This window comes from Bos taurus, chromosome 17 (genome assembly GCF_002263795.3).
Source record: "Bos taurus isolate L1 Dominette 01449 registration number 42190680 breed Hereford chromosome 17, ARS-UCD2.0, whole genome shotgun sequence".
NCBI lineage: Eukaryota > Metazoa > Chordata > Mammalia > Artiodactyla > Bovidae > Bos > Bos taurus.
In genome coordinates, this window is record NC_037344.1 from 6,977,811 (window position 1) to 6,996,146 (window position 18,336).

General features: G+C 36.8%; 1 protein-coding gene across 7 annotated transcripts in view; it reads left to right on the top strand.

The window, feature by feature from the left end:
• Positions 1–18,336, top strand: part of LRBA (LPS responsive beige-like anchor protein) — a 757,395-nt gene that overhangs the window by 178,493 nt on the left and 560,566 nt on the right. For 5 of the 7 annotated variants that reach the window (XM_024977540.2, XM_024977539.2, XM_024977542.2 and 2 more), the window contains exons 27-30: positions 526–653; positions 1,081–1,188; positions 5,537–5,693; positions 9,959–10,406. In XM_024977540.2, coding sequence (XP_024833308.1) covers positions 526–653; positions 1,081–1,188; positions 5,537–5,693; positions 9,959–10,406 — 841 coding nt within the window. The remainder of the gene's footprint in view (positions 1–525; positions 654–1,080; positions 1,189–5,536; positions 5,694–9,958; positions 10,407–18,336) is intronic. The other 2 variants (XM_059876186.1, XM_024977543.2) reach the window with 1 other exon arrangement.

An 18,336-nucleotide genomic window follows, 5' to 3' on the forward strand; every position in this document is an offset into this window, starting at 1 on the left:
TTTGTCCCCTACCTTTTGAACTGTTTTAATGAAAGCCAGTAAAAGATAGACCTTATAAATAAATATTCCCTTTAATGCTATACCCTCTATCAGTACCTGTTACTATCATGCTGTAATCCTAAAAATTTTAAGAAAAACGTGCAGGTTTCTAGTTTAACTATTGTACTTTAGTGAAGATAATAGAAGGACTAGTTGATGGCAATGTGATTTACTTTGTTTTCCTTCACTTTTGAAATTTTTTCTTCCCTATCTTTTCCTCCGTAAAAGATTATTTCAGGTAACTTATGTGAGATCTAAGAAACAGTCTAGTGTTTCTTAAGGTTCTTGAACTGATTCTCTTTTAGCAGTGGGCCCTATAGATTGGCTACCAGAGTCAGCAAACAAACAGTGGGTGATAAAGCCCAGGGATATTTTAGGAATTTGCTGAAGGTGATCTGTTTCAAATAAAATCTTATGCAACTTATTTAGGTGGGTTTTGTCAGTCCCATAATCTTAAATACAGTTTTTTCTTAAAATAAATTGCAGTGTGTGCAGTGGCAGTAAGGAATTGCTTAGAGTGTCAGCAGCAGTCACAGCTGAGAAGTAAAGGCGAAACAGGAAAAAGCCAGAAAATGGCACACAGCCTGATTCCCACTGGGAAATCTGCTGCGAAGGTAAGCCTGCGGAATAAATTAATTAAATAAGAAAGCATTCTCTTATTTTACAGTTAAGATCTTAAATTTATTTGTTCATTTCAACATAAAGTTAAATAAATCTGACAGAAGTCCTAAAATAGTTATTTTAGTCTGTGGACATAACCTTCAAATATTTGTGTTTGAGTATACAGTAAAGATTTGCTTATACTTCATCTTGTCTGCTTTTCCAAACGTTTACTCTCCTTGTGTGCACGATACTTTCCCTCCAGACACGTCAGTTTGCATTTCACGTGCTTGTTGGCTCCCTTCTATACCCCCCACCTCTGTCCTGGCACCCAAAAACAGAAGCGAGGAGGAGGAGGAAAACAAGCTGGGGCCCATGGAATAGTGTGTTATTTTTTAGAATGTCTGTGCAATGTATGTTTATATGTTTTGTCTTAAATAGAGTCCAGTGGACCTTGTAACTGGTGGTATATCTCCAGTGAGAGATTTTGACAGGCTCTTACAAGACATGGATATCAATCGACTTCGGGCAGTTGTCTTCAGAGACATAGTAAGTTACAGTATTTCTTTCACATATTCTCTTAGCTGATACATATTTCCTCCTAGGCCCACAGTATTGAGAGTGAACACTTTTTGTGATATAAAATCATCAAGTAGAAATAAGACTCAGATACCAGTTGTCTTGACAATGATTTTCGAATCTTAGAAGGTATTGTTTATATACATGGAGCTAATATATCAGAGTGTTGCTACTGATAACAATACATTATTAGATAGTAAGTAATGTAAGTGCTTTATGTATTATCGTTAATTCCAACAACTTCTTGAGTTGTGTACATTGTAATTCCAGTTTTATAAATGAGGAATTTGAAGCACAGAGAGTTCATGTCACTTGTTAAGCTAATGGAGCTAGAAAATGATAGGATTCAAACTCATCAGTCAAACACCAGAACCTGTGCTTTGAAAGTTTTATATGATATAAAGTTCATGACGATATATGGAAAAACCACTACAATATTGTAAAGTAATTAGCCTCCAATTAAAATGAATAAATTTATATTTAAAAATAAATAAATTAAAAAATAAAAAAAGTACATGACGAAATGTTGTTTATGGTATTTTTTAAGTATTTTAAAGGTGAAAGATAGGTTTGTTTTAGCTAATTTTGATACATAATATGGCAGAATTTCATGTAGAAATTGTAATGTTGTATAAAAAAGCATAAACATGAAAATTAAAATCATTTGTGATCCTACTCACTTGGATTTGGAGTAGTATCGTTAACATTCACTGAACTGTTACTGTGTGTTGAGTACTAGGCTGCTCTATACTACACATAAGTTTTTTAAAAATAAACTTTATAACTTCAGTTTTAATTTTCCTTTCTCTGTTTTAGTGTACTCCTGATTCTTCATGAAGTATGCAATTTGTTAGTAGTAGTTGTTATTAGCTATAGCTAATAGTCTTAAACACTTATTTCATATTAAGCATAGGACTGGATGATTGATAATATATTATCTCCTTTAATTCACACAATACTTGTATGAGAAAGATAGCAGTATTAGCTTAAATTATCTGCTTAAAACCACAAATAGTGATAGGTAAAAGTTGAGTAAGGGCCTAAGGAATCTGATTCTTGAAATTGTCATGTTAACCATACTTCAAATTTTCATCTTAACTAACATCTGTATGTACTTAATTATGCTCCCTCTCTGGATCTCAGGTTTTTGCTTTTTGGTAACTGTATTATTCCTTTTATTAACAAAGCATCACCTTTGTGTTTTTCGAAACCCACTGCCTGTGGTCTACTGTGGAACCAAATATTGCTGCTTCCTTCTCTCCCCATTCTCTTGGAGTAGTTGTTGAGTCTATTGCCCTATAACTTTGTATTTCCTAAAATGAATTTTAAAAATCTACAATAAGTGAAGTAAGTCTGGCATTAAAATTTTTCTGATGACTTTCCTATAGCATTTAAAATGAAATCAATACACGTTACTCTGCCTCTTATTATATCACAATATTTGGACAGAGAATTAGAGCGTCTCCCATGTCTACCATGTCATTTCTGAAAGTAACAAATAACTTTAATTTTTTTGGTAATTAGAAAAGTGATATAGTCACCTTATAGGACTTTTAGAAAAGAGAAAAGAGCTTATTTCCCAGGCTACATCCAGAGCCTATTCTAGCATAAGCAAACTTTGAAGAAAAAGGAAATTACCTAAGATTAGGGATATAAATAAATCATTACCTAGAGGTTAAGAGCTACGGTTTTTAATCACTCTAATCTGAGTTCAGATTTGCTTTTGCATTCACTGTGTGCCCTTAGGTAAATTACTTAACTTCTGTAGGCCTCATTTTATGTATGTGGGTTAATGACTGTAGCACAGTGCCTGACTCACAGTATGTATTTAATAAATGACAGCTACAGTTGAAAACAAATTTGTTTCGGGAGCTAGGTCTTAAACATAAGGATCTATGCGATATTTCTTATTTGGGCATAAATCAGGCATACCCTGTATACTTCATACTGTAGTTACTAAACACTGAACATGCTAATGGGCTAAATAAAGATTTCAGTTCAGTTCAGTTCATTCACTCAGTCATGTCCAACTCTTTGCGACCCCATGAATCGCAGCACGCCAGGCCACCCTGTCCATTACTAGCTCCCAGAGTTCACGCAAACTCACGTGCATTGAGTTGGTGATGCCATGCAGCCATCTCATCCTCTGTTGTCCCCTTCTCCTGCCCCCAATCCTTCCCAGCATCAGAGTCTTTTCCAATGAGTCAACTCTTTGCATCATCAGTCCTTCCAATGAACACCCAGGACTGATCTCCTTTAGAATGGACTGGTTGGATCTCCTTGCAGTCCAAGGGACTCTCAGGAGTCTTCTCCAACACCACAGTTCAAAACCATCAATTCTTTGGCGCTCAGCTTTCTTCACAGTCCAACTCTCACATCCATACATGACCACTAGAAAAACCATAGCCTAGACTAGACAGATCTTTGTTGAAAAAGTAATGTTTCTGCTTTTCAATATGCTATCTAGGTTGGTCATAACTTTCCTTCCAAGGAGTAAGCGTCTTAATTTCATGGCTGCAATCACCATCTGCAGTGATTTTGGAGCCCAAAAAAATAAAGTCTGACACTGTTTCCACTGTTTCCCCATCTATTTGCCATGAAGTGATGGGATCAGATGCCATGATCTTCGTTTTCTGAATGCTGAGCTTTAAGCCAACTTTTTCACTCTCCTCTTTCACTTTCATCAAGGGGCTTTTTAGTTCCTCTTCACTTTCTGCCATAAGGGTGGTGTCATCTGCATATCTGAGGTTATTAATGTTTCTCCCGGCAATTTTGATTCCAGCTTGTGCTTCCTACAGCCAAGCGTTTCTCATGATGTACTCTGCATATAAGTTAAATAAGCAGGATGACAATATACAGTCTTGACATACTGCTTTTCCTATTTGGAACCAGTCTTTTGTTCCATGTCCAGTTCTAACTGTTGCTTCCTGACCTGCATACAGATTTCTCAAGAGGCAGGTCAGGTGGTCTGGTATTCCCATCTCTTTCAGAATTTTCCACAGTTTATTGTGATCCACACAGTCAAAGGCTTTGGCATAGTCAATAAAGCAGAAATAGATGTTTTTCTGGAACTCTCTTGCTTTTTCGATCATCCAGCGGATGTTGGCAATTTGATCTCTGGTTCCTCTGCCTTTTTTAAAACCAGCTTGAACATTTAGATAGGTAGAAATAATTTATAAAACATTAAGAAGCCCAAGCAAGTTATTTGCCTACATTGTTAATGTTGTTACCATTGGTAGCAGTTATTGTAATAGATGGTAGGATTATGTGGCAGAAGAACATAGGAGTTTCTGGAGAAAAGGGTACATTAAGAAAGGAAAAATGAACATATCTTTTCCATCAAGACTAATAAGGTGTTACAGATGAACCTAAAAACTACCAAAGATTCTTGTCAGATTATAAATACATCTAATAATCCTGTTAAGTGGATATGTTCAGTAGACTCTGAAATTTAATTTTTCTCTGAAATTGTGTCCAAAACTTTTGATAATCATTAATTGGTAACTTTAAAGCGTTATTTGTACCAGTTGTTTCCATTTATTTATCTCCTAGGCAACCATGTTCTTTGTTTTGTTTATCCTAAATTTATCTGCTACTTGAGTTTCAGAATTTGATGGACAAATTTTGACTTTTTCCTTTAGATTCAAATGTATTTTGAAAACTTATCAAAATTCGTGATGTGTGCAATGTTCCTTTGAAAATGGGGAATTTTATTAGGTGAAGCGGTCATTGATATGTATAGGTGATCTGTAGAGCTGAGATGAAGCCTGAACCTCTTTAGAGATCAGCCTGGTTTGTTCTTTTCTTTCTCCAGACACTATATTAAGTCCTAGTCACTTGGTTGTCTATATTCCTTTGAAATACTCTTGAAAAGTTCTTTAGCATCTAGTTCTGTCTCTGATAACCTCACTTTTAATAATCTCAAACATTTGTCTTTTAGGAAAATTGTTATTCTGATTTTCTTAAAACATAATTTAATTCTTATGGTTGGAAGTAAAAATAATGGTTCATATATAATTATAGTTGCTATTTGATTAATCTTATAAAGTATATTAGGACATATCTCTTCAGATTGAGTTACTTAATGTAAAAAAAATGAGCCAGCATTTCTCTCCTGTTTCACAAGCATAAAACTAACATATACAGGCATTTTTTCAAGAGTCTTTGTTCAATTTTTGCTCAGGTGAATTCATTACTATTTTCTATGTATATCGAAAGATTCGTGAATGTGTTTTGTATTTGAATGTTGTCTTGTAAAATAAGATTCGAACATGTTACTTAGTAGTGGCATGGTTAACTCCTTTTATTTTCTCCCCAGGAGGATAGCAAACAAGCACAATTTTTAGCCTTGGCAGTTGTATACTTTATCTCTGTTCTTATGGTCTCGAAGTACAGAGACATTTTGGAACCCCAGAATGAAAGGCATAGCCAGTCTAGAGAAACTGGTAGTGAATGTGGAAATTTGTCACTCCCTGGTAAGTTTCAGTATTTTATTATCTGGCATCCAAAATTCAAGTAAAACATTACCTACTTACGGCAGTTAAAATATTCATCCTGGAATTTAAATCCATTTGTGTATACATTAATGAGAGCATGCAATTAGTTTTATTAATAACGAAGTATTTTAAGGACCCTGTAGTTAATTGCACCTGAGACGTGATTGCTGTTTTAAGTGAGTCATCTAATTAAAAAATAAGTGAGAAAACGTTATGGTTTACGAATAAAGTATTAAACATTTTTAACTCAGCATTTGTTGTGAAGAATAACATATTCTCTTATAAGATATATTTGTTTACAAATAAGTGTAATAATTGGCGTTATGTATAATATTAGCTGCCAGTTATAGATGTATAGTTAGAGAAGCAGCTAATATAGGAGTAGCTCCTCCCCAACAGAGGAGATTTCTCTATCCAATCAGTATTCATTTGGTACCTCTTAGGTACTTGTTCATTACTGATGAGCATAAGCAAAAAATCTGCCCTCATGGAGCTTGTATTCCAGGAGAATAAGTAGAAAATGAGTTTATATAATGAAACAAATTGCATAGTATTTTAGAAGAGGTTAAGTCTTAAGACAGTAAAAATTGAGTGGGGAAATATATCAGGAATAACCAGGAGAAAGGGAGTGTGAATTTTCACTCCTAGGAGAATGGGAAATTATTGGAGGGCTTTGAGTACAGGAGTTAGAATTGATGTACGTTATTAAAAAGTAGAATGTGGAATTTTGTTAAGATTACATCGTGTATGGCCAGAAAAAGTGGAGTTTCAGTTATGGAACTGTGTTACAGATTACCTCAGAGCGAAAACTCCCACCTGTTTTAGTCTTGTTATCATGATTCCGTGACTTTGATTCAGATAAGGCACAGTGGTAATAATTCCTGCTCCAAATGATGTTTCTGGGGTTGGAAAGTCTGAGATAACGTTTCTACTCATTTATCTAGCGCCTCAGCTAGAATAGCTCCAAGAGCTAGGGCTGACGGACTAAAGTGACTAGGCTGGGGTTGTGTGGAGGGGACCTTGCTACTCTCAGCTAAATTCCTTTGTTTTACTCCATTAGTTTGGAGGTCCTTTATCTCCTATATGCAGGTCTCTCTACATAATCTTACCAGCAAGGTAGCCAGACTGCTTTCCGAGATGTTCAGGAATTCTGAGAATGCACAAACTCTTAGATCTTCTTAAAGATTGGGTACTGAACTGGCCCATTGTCACTTCTGCCACATGGGTGTAAGTAAGTCAGGCGCTGTGGGAATTTCTTCAAGAGATGGGAATACCAGACCACCTGACCTGACTCCTGAGAGATCTGTATGCAGGTCAAGAAGCAACAGTTAGAACTGGATGTGGAGCAACAGACTGGTTCCAGATAGTGAAAGGAGTACTTCAAGGGTGTATATTATCACCCTGCTTATTTAACTTATATGTAGAGAACATCATGAGAAATGCTGGACTGGATGAAGCACAAGCTGGAATCAAGATTGCCGGGAGAAATATCAATAATCTCAGATATGCAGATGACACCACCCTTATGGCAGAAAGTGAAGCAGGACTAAAGAGCCTCTTGATGAAAGTGAAAGAGGAGAGTGAAAAAGTTGGCTTAAAGCTCAACATTCAGCAAGCTAAGATCATAGTATCTGGTCCCATCACTTCATGGCAAATAGAAGGGGAAACAATGGAAACTGTGACAGACTTTATTTTCTTTGGCTCCAAAATCACTGCAGATGGTGACTGCAGCCATGAAATTAAAAAACACTTACTCCTTGGAAGAAAAGTTATGACCAACCTAGACAGCTTATTAAAAAGCAGAGACATTACCTTGCCAGCAAATGTCCATCTACTCAAGGCTATGGTTTTTCCAGTAGTCATGTAAGGATGTGAGAGTTGGACTATAAAGAAAGCTGAGTGCCGAAGAATTGATGCTTTTGAACTGTGGTTTTGGAGAAGACTCTTGAGAATCCCTTGGACTGCAAGGAGATCCAACCAGTCCATCCTAAAGAAAATCAGTCCTGAATATTCATATATATTCAGATTTTGGAATATTCATTGGAAGGACTGATGCTGAAATTGAAGCTTCAATACTTTGGCCACCTGATGCGAAGAACTGACTCATTGGAGAAGACCCTGATTATGGGAAAGATTGAAGGCAGGAGAAGGGGATGACAGAGGATGAGATGGTTTGATGGCCAACTCAATAGACATTAGTTTGAGTAAACTCCGGGAGTTGGAGATGGACAGGGAGGCTTGGCGTGCTGCAGTCCATGGGGTCACAAAGAGTCGCACATGACTGAACAACTCAACTGAACTGAACTGAAGTCAGGCCTAGTCCATACTCAAGAACTACTCAAGGGGTTGAATTCCAGGAGGCATGACCTAGAGATCCATTAATGTAACAGTCTAACATAACCAGTTAGGAGTATTTTGCAATAATCTAGGCAGGAGGTGATTTGGGTATTGACCTGGGTGGTAACTGTAGGGCTAGTGAGAAGCAGTGAGATTTTGCATATATTCTGATGGTGAGAAAGCAGTATTTAAAAATATTAGGCATGCATATGTGAAATATGGAAGGTAGTCAAGAATAATTATAATGTGCAGTTGGACAGACTGAAGGTGAAACATACTCAGGCAAGGATAAGAAATTTAATTTTTGATATATTGTGTTTGTGATGTCTTTTAGACATATTAAAAAAATGTAAAGTAGGCAGTTACATTCAGTTCAGTTCAGTCACTCAGTCTTGTCTGACTCTTTGCGACCCCATGAATTGCAGCACGCCAGGCCTCCCTGTCCATCACCCACTCCCGGAGTTCACTCAGAGTCATGACCATTGAGTCGGTGATGCCATCCAGCCATCTCATCCTCTGTCGTCCCCTTCTCCTCCTGCCCCCAATCCCTCCCAGCATCAGAGTCTTTTCCAATGAGTCAGCTCTTTGCATGAGGTGGTCAAAGTACTGGAGTTTCAGCTTTAGCATCATTCCTTCCAAAGAAATCCCAGGGCTGATCTCCTTTAGAATGGACTGGTTGGATCTCCTTGCAGTCCAAGGGACTCTCAAGAGACTTCTCCACCACCACAGTTCAAAAGCATCAATTCTTCGGCGCTTAGCCTTCTTCACAGTCCAACTGTCACATCCATACATGATCACAGGAAAAACCATAGCCTTGACTAGACGGACCTTTGTTGGCAAAGTAGTGTTACATACAACAATCTAAATTTGATTGATTGATTGAAATAGTGATATTTAATACTTGGAGAGTGAATGAGACCATTAACGATATAAATGTTGATATAAAAAGTAAAAGGATTAAGAACTGAGTACTAAATTCCACAAAGTTAAGAAATAAGGGAGAAAGAAAAGTGAAGGAAGTAAAGAAGGAATCACAGTAAGGTATGTGAAAAGCTGGAAGAGTGTTACCAGCCTGGAAGGAATAATCAGTTGTTCCTGTTATGTCAAGAGCTGTTAGGTCGAGAATTGCCATTGGATTTAGCAAGATGGAGCATTTTTGTTGAAATGGAATCAACACCTGATTGGAGGGAATGAAAATCAAATAGAAAAGGTGATGTTCCTTGTGGGACTGTCTTTTAAAGCTCATTGAATCATTCATCCATATAGGGTTGGTAACATGTTTTCTAGTAGAAACTATGTCTGAGGTAGAGGTCTTGGGACTCTTATCTCAAAAAATGCCGTGTATAAGGCACAGAAGCCCATACAGCAGATTGTAAGCAATTTTGTGTTGTGTATGTATTATGGCATGAGTAGCAGGAGATGAAGTTGGAGATGAATAGTGATCTGGAAAATACTTACTGGTGGACCTAGTACTTGCCGGGCATTGTTGGAGGCCCAGGCATGGTCACTGGTGCTGGAGGTGAAGTGTTAATGAAGACAAATTCGCTACCCTGATGAAGTTTACATCCTAGCAGACTTATATTATTGAAGAACCTTGAGTATACCCTAAGGATTTTGGACTTTTTCTTGCAGACCAATGGCTTTCAATCTTGTATTGCTACCCATTGGTATGTCATATTCAGTTTGGGGTTTTCTCAGATACTTTGCTAACCTTATTTATTATTACTATTTTATTAAACTATTTCACTATATGTATATTTACTCAGTACATTTTATAGATTAATTTGTTTTAGCCTTTTAAAACATTCTGTATATTTCATAATCTAAAACAATTAGGAGTGAATGTACCTTTTTAAAATTATTTGTAAATCTTTTTTATTTTTACTTTTCTTCTTTTTCTGGGTAAGATGTAGAGGACTCACCAGCAGCATCAAGCCCATTAACTCCAGCATCTGTGGAGGAATCTGAAAGCACATCACCTGCTCCAAGGCGGAACTCAGGCACTGGGGGAGAAACAGCTCCTGGGCTAGGCAGCGGCGCAGACGTGGCTGCTCCTGGAGTGCCTCCGCGCGTCGGTGCCGGTCCCGATGCCATCAACGAGGCACTGTGCACTCTTTCTTCAGAAGTCAGTAAATCTCAGGAAACCAAAAGTGATGGAGGGAATGAATCGGATAGCAAGGCTGCACCATCAGTTCCAGTTTCAAAAAATGTCAACGTGAAGGACATTCTCCGAAGCTTAGTAAACATACCAGCAGATGGAGTCACTGTGGATCCTGCCCTTCTGCCACCAGCCTGCCTTGGAGCTCTTGGTGATCTCTCTGCTGAACAACCTGTGCAGTTCAGATCTTTTGACAGGTACTATAAATATCTTTTGTATTACTCAGCCATTAAAAAGAATACATTTGAATCAGTTCTAATGAGGTGGATGAAACTGGAACCTATTATACAGAGTGAAGTAAGCCAGAAAGAAAACACCAATACAGTATACTAACGCATATATATGGAATTTAGAAAGATGGTAACAATAACCCTGTATACAAGACAGCAAAGGAGACACTGATGTATAGAACAGTCTTTTGGACTCTGTGGGAGAGGGAGAGGGTGGGATGATTTGGGAGAATGGCATTGAAATATGTATAATATCATATATGAAATGAGTCGCCAGTCCAGGTTCGATGCACGATACTGGATGCTTGGGGCTGGTGCACTGGGATGACCCAGAGGGATGGTATGGGGAGGGAGGAGGGAGGAGGGTTCAGGATGGGGAACACATGTATATCTGTGGTGGATTCATTTCGATATATGGCAAAACCAATACAGTATTGTAAAGTTAAAAAATAAAATAAAATAAAAAAAATAGCCTTTTGTTTTAGCATCTTATAAATACATGCATTATAATGGAGTTTAAAGATTAAGCAGGAATTTAACTTTGCTAAATTTTGTAGCTTCAGCATTAAAAAGGGATGTTTTAATCTAGTTTTTAAAAATTATGATATTTTGTTGACGGGTTTGTATATCATTTCATTTTTTAAAAATTAAATTTATTTATTTTAATTGGAGGCTAATTACTTTACAATATTTTAGTGGTTTTTGCCATACATTGACATGAATCAGCCATGGGTATACATGTGTCCCCCAGCCTGAAGCCCCTTCCCACCTCCCTCCCCACCCCACCCCTCAGGGTCATCCCTTGCACTGGCCCTGAGCACCTTGTCTCATGCATTGAACCTGGACTGGCAATCTGTTTCACGTATGATAAAATACATGTTTCAATGCTATTATCAACATAATCATTAAGATTGTTTAAGAATAATGTTAATATTACATTCTGTTCAGCTCAGTTGAGTCACTCAGTCATGTCTGACTCTTTGCGACCCCATGCCTCCCTGTCCATCACCAACTCCCAGAGTTCACCCAAATTCACGTCCATCAAGTCGGTGATGCCATCCAGCCATCTCATCCTCTCTTGTCCCCTTCTTCTCCTGCCCCGAATCCCTCCCAGCATCAGAGTCTTTTCCAATGAGTCAACTCTTTGCATGAGGTGGTCAGAGTATTGGAGTTTCAGCTTCAGCATCAGTCCTTCCAGTGAACACCCAGGACTGATCTCCTTTAGGATGGACTGGTTGGATCTCCTTGTAGTTCAAGGGACTCTCAAGAGTCTTCTCCAATACCACAGTTCAAAAGCATCAATTGTTCAGTGCTCAGCTTTCTTCACAGTCCAACTCTCAAATCCATACATGATTACTGTAAAACCATAGCCTTGACTAGACAGACCTTTGTTGGCAAAGTAATGTCTCTGCTTTTGAATATGCTATCTAGTTTGGTCATAACTTTCCTTCCAAGGAGTAAGAGTCTTTTCATTTCATGGCTGCAATCACCTTCTGCAGTGATTTTGGAGCCCAGAAAAACAAAGTCTGACACTGTTTCCACTGTTTCTCCATCTGTCTGCCATGAAGTGATGGGACCAGATGCCATGGTCTTACCTTTCTGAATGTTGAGCTTTAAGCCAACTTTTTCACTCTCCACTTTCACTTTCATCAAGAGGCTTTTTAGTTCCTCTTCACTTTCTGCCATAAGGGTGGTGTCATCTGCATATCTGAGTTTATTGATATTTCTCCCGGCAATCTTGGTTCCAGCTTGTGCTTCTTCCAGCCCAACGTTTCTCATGATGAACTCTGCATAGAAGTTAAATAAGCAGTTTGACAATATACAGCCTTGACGTACTCCCTTTCCTATTTTGAACCAGTCTGTTGTTCCATGTCCAGTTCTAACTATTGCTTCCTGACCTGCATATAGGTTTCTCAAGAACCCATCTCTTTCAGAATTTTCCACAGTTTATTGTGATCCACACAGTCAAAGGCTTTGGTATAGTCAATAAAGCAGAAATAGATGTTTTTCTGGAACTCTCTTGCTTTTTCGATCATCCAGCGGATGTTGGCAATTTGATCTCTGGTTCCTCTGGTTCCTTTTCTAAAACCAGCTTGAACATCTGGAAGTTCACGGTTCACGTAGTGCTGAAGCCTGGCTTGGAGAATTTTCAGCATTACTTTACTAGCCTGTGAGATGAGTGCAATTGTGCGGTAGTTTGAGCATTCTTTGGCATTGCTTTTCTTTTGGATTGGAATGTAAACTGACTTTTTCAAGTTGGCCTGTGGCCACTGCTGAATTTTCCAACTTTGCTGGCATGTTGAATGCAGCATTTTAACAGCATCATCTTTCAGGATTTGAAATAGCTCAACTAGAATTCCATCCCCTCCACTAGCTTTGTAGTGATGCTTTCTAAGGCCCACTTGACTTCATATTCCAGGATATCTGGCTCTAGGTGAATGATCACACCATCGTGATTATCTTGGTCATGAAGATCTTTTTTGTACAGTTCTTCTATGTATTCCTGTCACCTGTTCTTAATATCTTCTGCTTCTGTTAGGTCCATACCATTTCTGTCCTTTATTGAGCCCATCTTTGCATGAAATATTCCCTTGGTATCTCTAATTTTCTTGAAGAGATTTCTAGTCTTTCCCATTCTGTTGTTTTCCTCTGTTTCTTTTCACTGATAGCTGAGGAAGGCTTTCTTATCACTCCTTGCTATTCTTTGGAACTCTGCATTCAAATGGGTGTATCTTTCCTTTTCTCCTTTGCTTTTTGCTTTTCTTCTTTTCACAGCTGTTTGTAAGGCCTCCCCAGGTAGCCATTTTGCTTTTTGCATTTCTTTTTCTTGGGGATGGTCTTGATCCCTGTCTCCTGTATGATGTCACAAACTTCAGTCCATAGTTCATCAGGCACTCTATCAGATCTAGTTCCTTAAATCTATTTCTCACTTCCACTGTATAATCATAAGGCATTTGATTTAGGTCATACCTGAATGGTCTAGTGATTTTCCCTACTTTCTTCAGTTTAAGTCTGAATTTGGCAATAAGGAGTTCATGATCTGAGTCACAGTCAGCTCCCGGCCTTGTTTTTGCTGACTGTTTAGAGCAAGTTGCATATTAAATAATTTTCTTCTTTTGTTTGTTGCAACTTAGAAATCACTTATTCTTCCAGATGGCTATCTTTCACTCCCCTGCTGTCAATATGTGCCAGGCTTTGTGGAGAAAGTGGGAATCTGTGAATTCTGGCAGACTCAGGAATTCATCTAAGTGTCTGTCTTGACAGCTTGAGAGAGCTGACTGTAGATTGCTGATTTTGTTGGTTCTGTTCTAAGAAACCTTCGGCTAATTTACTTGAGATTTTTCTTTATATTAAATTTACGGTAAATTTTCTGAAATTCTCTCTGTAAGACGTATATTTGAGTTATTGAATTCTTTTCTTTTATTTTATTTTTAAACTTTACAATATTGACAAGCTCTACCTTATAGAAAAGTTGCCAATTAAAAGAACTTTTACTTTTCCTGAACCTGTTGAGGGGAAATTGATACAGTACTCCATCCTTTTTGAATAGTTTATTGTGTTTTTTTCTGCTATACACAGTAAATTCATCTCAATAAGGAAATTAAGATAGATATCATACTCCCTTCAAATCTTCAAACACATTTCAAGTTTCATTGATTTTTCTCAGCAATGCTCTTTTTAGTAGAAGGATTGAATTCAGAATTGTATACTGTATTTTGTTGTGTCTCTTTATTCTCCTTCATTTTAGAAGAATAGTTCCTTCGTCTTTGCTTAAATTTAATAGCCTCGACCCTTTAGAAGGTGAGAGTCCATAATGTTTTGTGGAGTGTCCCTCAGTTTAGTTTGTCTAATGTTTCCTCGAAATTCGGTTCAATTTAAAGCGTGTTTGGGAGTAGTATCACGGAAGTGGCACTGTTTCTTCCTATTGTGTTCTGTCTAGTGGCACACAGTTTTATCTTGTTACTGATGATATTCATTCAGATCGTTTATTTAAATGGTATTTTCTGGGTTTCTCCTTGGGAAGAGGTACTGTGAAACTGTTATCATCTTCATCAAATGATTTCAATACATTCAATATATGGCCTTATGATTTCCTGTTTTATAGAATGAATTATCCTGTTCAGTTGTGTTTATCTTGATACTGAAATTGTCTCTTATTTGGCCAGTGGGATTTCCTTCCAGTTGGCTTCTGTTTTCTTTTGACATATTTTCATCATAATTTCCTTCTGTCTGGTTGTTTATTTCATTGTGCCTTCTCTGTATTTCATCTTATCTCTTGATTTTCTACTTCAGACTTGCTGGCACATTAGACATTCAAGCTGGTTAAAATGATTTATATAATTAAGGTGCGCTGAACTCAGGGAATATATAATTTTATTGGAAAATCTTTTTGTCATCACCCTCTGTCATCTTGTTCCTTCTTCCTTCATCTAAAGTTTAGATCAAGTGTCCTAGAATGGTAAGACTGATAGTCTAAATTCCAGGTAAATAACATATTGGTATATGTATGATGTGTTGTTGTAGATACAGTGGTTGCTAGAGTCAGATTTTTTTTTCCTTTTATTCCTTTCTTCCTATTATTTTTTCTTTAATTAGGGTCGTAGGAGTTATATATTGCTTCTGGAAATCAAACACAGCTGTGTGTGAGTTCTGGCTTGATTACTTACTTATTAGTGGATTTGGACAGATTACCTCATCCTCCTGAGTCTCAGTTTCCTGTATGACATTGTGATACTATATGGCTATTAAAGCGGAAAAAAAGCAGAACAATATGTGTTGGTGTGAAATGATATTGACTATATATTGATCTGTAGCACTTAGCATGAAGAAATCTAGAAGTTTAAAAGATTATGCGTAGTCTTATTGAGGGTATATTGTGGAGAGCATCGTGGTTCAGTTTATTTGAGGGAAAATTGGCAGTTAATTAAAGTTTAAAATATGCAAACTTAATTATATCTCTAGAAGTTTATACAGATGTATGCAGGTACAAGATGTTTTCTTCCTGTAAGAGGAATTTCATAATTAAGCTAATACCTGTTGAGCTTTTACCCTGTTAAAGTGTTAAAGTGCATTGTTGTAGATAGGCAGGTAGGTGGGTAGACAGATACTGTTTTTGTTCTTACTTTACAGATGAAGAAACTGAAGCATAGGGAATGTAAAAAAGCAGCTTAAGCTCTTGTGCTAAAGTGGTGGAGCTGAGATTTGAGCCATAGCCAGTGACTCTCTACCCTGTCATTTGGCAGTGCTATGCGAACATGGTTGCAAGTGAAGAACTGGTTACATGTGTTGTTTCCTATGCATATGGTAAATACTCTGCAGCCACTGATGAGAGAGAGAGAAGCACAACACTATGTATTGATGTAAAATGATGTTGAAGATATATTATTAAATGAAAAAGCAGAGTACAGTTTAATTTGGGCTTTAATGGTCTTAAAAAAAAAATATATATATATATGTTTCCGTATGTCTCAAAAAGTATATGACAAAGTGCAGTGACTATATTTTGAGGTGTAAATGATTAGGTTTTTGAAAAAATTGACAGTATTTATAAACTTGTTTAAATTTGTATTTGTCTTAGACTAAATAATGAGAAAAACTTGAGGGTAGGTTTTTATATTTAATGTATATTTCTAATATAATCAAAGTTGTTTCGTTATAAATTCCCCAATTTTCATGTGTTTTGGCATTTATTTCTTTTTAAATAGTGTAAAAATTTTTTGTGCCTTCATGATACCTTCAGTGAGTAGGTTATGAACCTATTCAGGAAACTGCAAAGGGAATACAATTTTAGAGATTTATTAAAATACAAAACAAAGGGGAATTTGGCAATACTATTTTTCAGGAGGCTATTTGGAGCTTACATGTCTGGTATGCACTTAACATATTGTCTGATGGCAAGCAAACTGCTCTGGTTTCCCCCCCTCTTTTTCAAAGCAAGAGACACCTTTTGAAAAACTTTTCATGCAGCTTTAGACCAAAGGAGTATCTTTGAGAATTTCAAAGCATCCCTCTGATCGTGTATTTATCTCTGGAATGCTGTGTCAGAAATCACAACTCTCCTCATATCTTAAGAATTATCAACTTCCAAGCAATAGCTGGAAAGTTTAGAGTAACAGCTCCATGAGTGGAACCTTGCTGATAGGCTGCCAGGTTGTGGGCCTTTGTGGATGGCAAGGTGTTTGTGTTCATTCCCATGCCAAAATTCCTGCTCTTATCTCACTCAGAGATCCTCTCTGGTGATTAGTGGATACCAGGGATTTATCTTGATAAAGTTCAAGGGCTTTGTCTGGCTTTTCAGCTAGATCCTTAGGGACTAAAGTACTTGGCTTAAAATGCTCTTCTCCTTTAGTGAACTATTTGCATGTTAAAGAAAATAGCGTTTCTGTGAAAGTTTATGATATTTCAAACTGATACAGTTCTGAAATGGAACTTCTGAACCTTAGTGATCTGGAAGAAAATGTTGCTCTCTTTTTGTTGTTACTCAATAAAAAGAAATCTTCAAAAAAGTCTCCCTAGTTCAGGTAAGAAAAAGAAAAGTCAGCAGTGTTTATACTTTCTATCTGTGGAGGCTAAGGAAAGTTACTTCTTTCTCATTTGTAAAATGGGGCTAATAATATGAAGTGCTTACCTCTCGGGTTGTTAGTATAAATAATCCCCTCATGGTGGTGGTAGTTTGTTGTAAATGTAAGTAACATAATTCATATATGTCCTTGGCATAGTGCTTTACAGATACTAATTATTAAAGTTGGTGAGTATAAAGAAAAAAAGCTATAATATGTGGAATTTTATACTTTAATATTTCGTTATAACTTGAAAGTTTGGAAAAACAGCTTGCATAATTAAAGGACTTATCTGTCTTCTGATTTTTTTATGCCAGAAAGTTTGAAGTGCTTTTTCTTAAAATTGATGGCATATATCAAAAATTCAGTCAAGGATTTCAGTTTATTTTAAGTAGAACCTCAAGCTGTAGGATGAAAATGATGCCATTTTATTAAAATTTTAAGACAGCCTTTACTAATCCATTTGCTCAGAGGTAAAGAATCTGCTTGTCAAGCAGGAGATACAGCTTTGATCCGTGGGTCGGGAAGATCCCTTGGAGAGGGAAATGGCAACCGACTTCAGTATTCTTGCCTGGAAAATCCCGTGGACAGAGGACCCTGGTGGGCTCCAGTCCATGGGGTCACAAAAGAGCTGGACAGGATTTAGCAACTAAACAACATTCCTAACAGTTTAGAGTCACACTTTATACATGATGAGTATGGCAGCTTAAGTATACCCTGTGTTGAAGATTTTAGTCTTTTACACAGAAAATTTATAGTAATAAAAACAGTAAAGGGAGTGAAAATATGAAATTTGCCTCCTACTTAATGTCCTTCTAAATGAATCTTTGTGACTGAATTTTCTTTGTTTTTATATAGCCCAAAGCTAAAGCATTATTATGTTACTTTCTCAGAGGTGATTTGAAACAATCATTGAATATGGAAATTGATTCATTCTATTTTTCTATTATGTACTAAGGAAATTGCTAAAGAACTCAGTTTTTCTTGAACAGACATATTTTTGTATTTTAGTAGTAGTACATATGTATTAATAATTTTAAATCTTGGAAATCTTTATTCTCATTGCTTATAGATTATAATATAGAATTATGTTTAAATGTTAATATAATTGTGATGGTTGTACAGTTTTTGAATATTCTAAAAACCATTTAATTTTATACTGTATATAAATAAATTGTATGGAATGTGAATTATATCTCAATAAAACTTAAAGGTCAGTATGAGGAACTGGTTCAAATTAGAGGCCCTTGTTTAGATAAACCTAGAATTGTGGGGCAGTTCTGCCATCTACCTTGACAAATTACTTTTCCTTTCTGAACTTTACTTTTTCAGTTTTT